The 5,059-nt window shown below is 37.4% G+C and overlaps 1 protein-coding gene across 1 annotated transcript; it reads left to right on the plus strand.

Moving 5' to 3' along the window:
• Positions 1–1,416: 1,416 nt before the first annotated feature.
• On the plus strand, positions 1,417–5,053 carry LOC114742683 (protein FRIGIDA; the record flags this gene model as incomplete). Its single annotated transcript, XM_028930911.1, has 3 exons — positions 1,417–2,536; positions 4,208–4,383; positions 4,475–5,053. Coding segments are annotated over exons 1-3 (1,860 nt in total), but the record flags the coding sequence as incomplete, so codon positions are not given.
• Between the last annotated feature and the right edge of the window lie 6 nt (positions 5,054–5,059).

Raw genomic sequence — 5,059 nt, forward strand, 5'->3', positions numbered from 1 at the left:
TTAATAAGTATGTGTATTAGATCTTATATATAAAATCTATATCAAAGCGCCGAGTATACTCATCTAATTCTATATTAAGTAGTCGGGGAGTAATTAATACTCTTTTCATCTCTTTTCATAAGCAAAAACTATCATTTCCTTTTTGTTCTTAAATATAAGTAACATTTACAAGTTATGTTAATTCTTGTAGCAAATTTTCTATTTTATCCTATTAAATATTTATTTTAATACTCAATATATTTATTATCTTATTTTTCAAACTATCATCTTTCTCCATCACATATTTTCTCTCTTTCATAATTCTTTCTATTATAATAATTTTCTTATTATCTTTTTTACACTCTCACACCTCATCATAAATAAAAATATTTAAAATTTTTTTATTTTATCTATTTATTATCCTTAATTAATCTTTTGATCTACCTAATAGAATTCAATGTTTTCTATAAAAAGCGAGAGGGGGAAGTAGCAAGTACCTGTGTTTGTTTTAGGGGTGTTCAAGGCCGGCCCATCCTGGTCGGCCCGTTCCAATTCTGGCCTTATTAGAATGGGACGGATCTGTCCTGAAATTTTTCGGGACGGGACGGGACACGGGACAGGGTCGTCCTGTCCCGGTTCCTTTTTTTTTTTTTTTAAATTTTTTCCTATTTATATAATATTTTTTTAATATTTTTTTAAAGATGAGACTATTATATGGAACTATAGATATATTTATTTAGAGTTTTTATATTTGTTGATGATTTGAGATTATTGATGATTCGAATTTTTAGAAAGTTTTTATTGTGTTAAAAGCTTTTGTTTAGAATTTTTAATGACTATTATATGTAATATTTTGAGCTTTTGTTGAAAAGTGTCCAAACAAATAAAAAAGAAAATAAAAAGATGTTTTTATAAAAAGCCTAAACCCAAAAAACTATAATTAAAAAAATCAGATTTTATTTAAGAAATAAAAAAAATTAAAAAAAATAAAAGATATATATCAGGACGTCCCTGTCCCGTCTTGATTAGAACCGAGACAGCACCGGGACACGGGACAGATTTTCTGTCCCGTTACTGTTCATCAGAATGGAACTGGAACGGGCCTGTCCTGATCCCTATTCGTCTCGCGAATAGCCGTAGTTTTTTTTGAGTCCAATAGGAGCTATACTCCTTAGCCAATATGAGATATACGGTTAATAATCTAAAAGAAGAAGAAGAAGATATTTTTATATGTTATAATGATTTTTTTGCCAGCCAAATATGAAATATCCGGTTAATATCATATTGAAATTGAATTGATTCCTTTATTATTTTTGCCTTTTATTTCTTGGGGTGTTTCACAGAGAAAAATTAACTCGACTCTGTGTCGAGCGTCGTCGTCTTGATCAACCGGGGCCCGGGGCAGAGTTTTTTTTTTTTTTTTCCCCTCCCCCTCCGTCGGAAATTGTTAATATGGTTAGGGTTCTTTCCCTCTTCGGTTCGCATCTGTGCTCTGATCCATCCTCCATGCCGATTCCCTCAACTGTCTTGAATTCTATCCCAATGACTGGTAATGTACCTGTCAAGGTGGAACATGACCCAGCAGCATCAATTTCAGTGTCTTTGCGATCGATATCGTCCCAGCCTGTCAAAGGAGAGCCAGATGATCTTTCAAACGGTCAGCTTCCATTGATGGTGCCGTCAGTCTCTTCAGCGCATGGAGATGATAAGCGTGCGGCTGAAATTGCGAAATCGGTGAGTGAACTCGGTAATCTAGCTTTTGCTATAAATGCTTTCAAGAGCAGGTTTGATGAATTGCAAAAGCATCTGGATTTCATCGACAAAGCCATCGACACGAGGTCCAAAGAGCTTCCTCTTCCCTCCAATACAACGCAGAATACGGTGATAGTGTCTTCTACTCCTTCGGCAGGAGGCAATGTTCATAGTACGGAACCTGTGAGTGCCCAGCCTACTCTGGTGAAGGAGAATGCATTGCATTCGAATCAGAAATTGAAAGAGAAAACTGAGAATGGGGACGGAGGTGGGTCCCTAAATGATGTTCTTTCACTTTGCCGAACGATGTGCAGCCGTGGCCTCCGTAAATATATAGTCTCAAATCTATCACAACCAGAGAAACTCCGTGAGCAAGTTCCCGTGGCGCTCAAGAGTGCCCCGAAACCATTGAAACTCGTTTTTGAATGCATTGGGCGATTTTTTCTCCAGGGAAGCAGAGCTTACAACAAAGACTCCCCCATGATTCCTGCTAGACAAGCTTCAGTTCTTGTTTTGGAATATTATCTCTTGTCCGGTTGCACTGATAATGAGAAAGACATTGATCCTTCCTTGAAGGAAGAAGCTAGCTTGTCTGCATCTGCCTGGAAGAAAAGACTGATCGTCGAGGGTGGTGTTTCAAAGGCTTGTGAGATTGATGCAAGGGGTTTGATTCTTTTCGTTGGTTGCTTCGGTATTCCAGCTGGTTTCCGACACGAAGAGATACGGGATTTGATTCGTTTGAGCAATCCTAGGGAAATTATGCATGCCCTTCGTCAGTCTCGTGGCCTTCTCAAGAAGGTTTCAGGTACTGCTTTTTGTATAATTTCATTGGCATTATTGCACACATGAGACTCACTGATTATGTATCGTGTTTCAACAATTTTTAACAATTTTATACTAAGCTATATAGTTCTACAGCTTCTCACTTAGTTTGACTAGAAGGGGGATAAAAGAATTATAATGAGAAGAAAAGGCAAAGTGTTCTTGGTTAAGACTAGAGTTCCAAGACAATAGGATGGAATCTATAGGACACGTAACCGGGCCAACAATTTTGTGAAGGTTTGTGCCACTCTATTAGGCTATTAGTTGTAACGCTTCTCATTGTCAAGTCATGTGTAATTTTGCTAAACAAGTTCTCTGTAGAGGATACGATCAACTATGGTGTTATTGCTACTCGAAATCAGAACTGTAATTGCAGCGAAGGGTTCATTTTATTTTGTTGATATACAGAAATTACTGCTCTTGGTTTATGAAGCTAAGTCCTCTTAGGTTATCCATTTCAACTGACCTTTTAAAATATGAGCTACCCATCTTAGGTCCCATTCAGCTTGGGAATTATTCAACGAACCAAAAAAAAAAAAAGTTCGCTACCTTAGTCAACTTCACTCGGAGATAGTCGAAGTGTTGAACAGTTATTGAATCTTGCGCGGAAAACAAGTATTGCCTGCAAGCAGCAGTGAAGACTGTTTAAGAACTAACTGAAGAACAAGGGGTAGTCTGTGATTTTTCTAACTATACGAGTATGGTACTTTGAATAATTAATATTGATCATCAAGATTCATTTGGAGAGCCAGGATACAATTGTTTCACTGGAGCTGAATGATTTCCCCCAATATCTCTTGCTGGAGCTTAACCTCAGATCATTGTAGCCCCCCCCCTTCCCGAGGCGGCCTTTTGGGGTGGGGGCAATATGATCATTCCAGTTTAGTTCTGATAGTTTTGATGTAAACTAGTCTGGCTTCACCCTGAATTTGTTACATGCCTGGATCTGAGTTCGGGGACGGGCCTTGTGCCTTTTATATGGACTTGGGCCTGTTTATAATTCACGCAACATGCAGATTCTGGTGAAAACTCCATTCAACCTGTCCCAACCCAATACGTTAACATCCTACTATAAACATCTTACTAGGTATATATTTTCAGAGATTATAGGTTTTAAGGATAGCTCATGGCAGAAGAAATTACAAATGTTGAAGGCTTGTTTGTGCAATGTATCCGTTAAATTTTTACTATTCTGTGTGACTGGTGGACTGTTTCATCTTATTTTAGGGGCTGAAAGCTTTATTGAGTTGGTTAGTACTTTCCATGCCTTGTATAAGTAATGAGGGGTGTTGATCGGATTTATAGTTCTTGAAACAATTAGTTCTACCGGTTGCAGTGGCGAAGGGTTTCATCTTCTAAGTTATCATCTTTATTTTCATGATTTCCGTTACATTCTTGCTCAACATCCACTTTTTACAAAATTGGATTTTCTTCCGATCAATGTATTATATTAATTTTTTTTTCCTTCTTGACATTTGTATACTATTCCCAATTGTTTTGGATGCTAAATTTGTCATGACAATTGATATTTTGTTGCATTATTCTCTGATTGATTAATTTATTCTTCTGGAATGTTGATGAATGAATAACGTGTTGTTTTCTAATGTTCTGAAGCCTAAACCTTGTATAACCTTGCTATTTATAACTGCCACAGATATTACTGATGGATTGTTGAAGAAGGGCATGGTTGTTGAAGCTATTGACTTGGCATATATATTTGGATATGAAGAAAAACTTTCCCCTCAGACAAATTTGACTTCATATTTGCAGAAGTCTGAAGATTCTTGGAAGAAAACTAAGCAAGAAACTCGTGGTTCAGCTACTGCATTGGTATGGGCTGATAAGCGCATTAGCATTGTTTATTCGTTGCATTGTTCTGTTGTGGATATTAACTATGACGATACATGTTGATCTTTCACAGAAGCAAGCTGATGAAAAATACTTAGCTACTCTGAGGTCTGTAGTAAATTGCTTGGAAGGTCACCAAATTGATCACGCAGAATTTCTTCCTGGATCGAAACTAAAGGAGAAGATAAGCAAACTGGAAAAAGATATTGATGATGCCAATAGAAAAATCCAAGACAAGGTGGTGTCAAAGAGAAAAATGGATAAAAATGATTCTTCAAACAAATTGAAGACTCCAGAATCAAAGCGATCAAGGTTGCATTTAAAAGATCCACCTCTAGTATCATCTCCACTCTCCTTTTTGCATGAGCAAAGGACTAGTGGTAATATGGATGGAAATAGCTTGTATGATGGTTCATTGACGGCACATGTGCTGAGCAGACCCTCAAGTCATTTATACTCTCCTGCATCATCTGTACAACTTGGATCTGCTGCAGGGCCTTTGCTGGATGGTGTCTTTGGAGGTACATTAGCAGCTGGGGGCGGCAAGCTTATAGGTGCTGCAATTGGTGGCACAACTGCTTCATTTTCCGCATATCACGGAGATATAGCATTAGACAATGTTGGGACAATGCTGAATACCAATGACCATCTTTACAGA

Source organism: Neltuma alba, unplaced genomic scaffold (assembly GCF_004799145.2).
Source record: "Neltuma alba isolate B1F8T4 unplaced genomic scaffold, ASM479914v2 tig00003860_pilon, whole genome shotgun sequence".
In the NCBI taxonomy this organism is placed as follows: Eukaryota; Viridiplantae; Streptophyta; class Magnoliopsida; order Fabales; family Fabaceae; genus Neltuma; species Neltuma alba.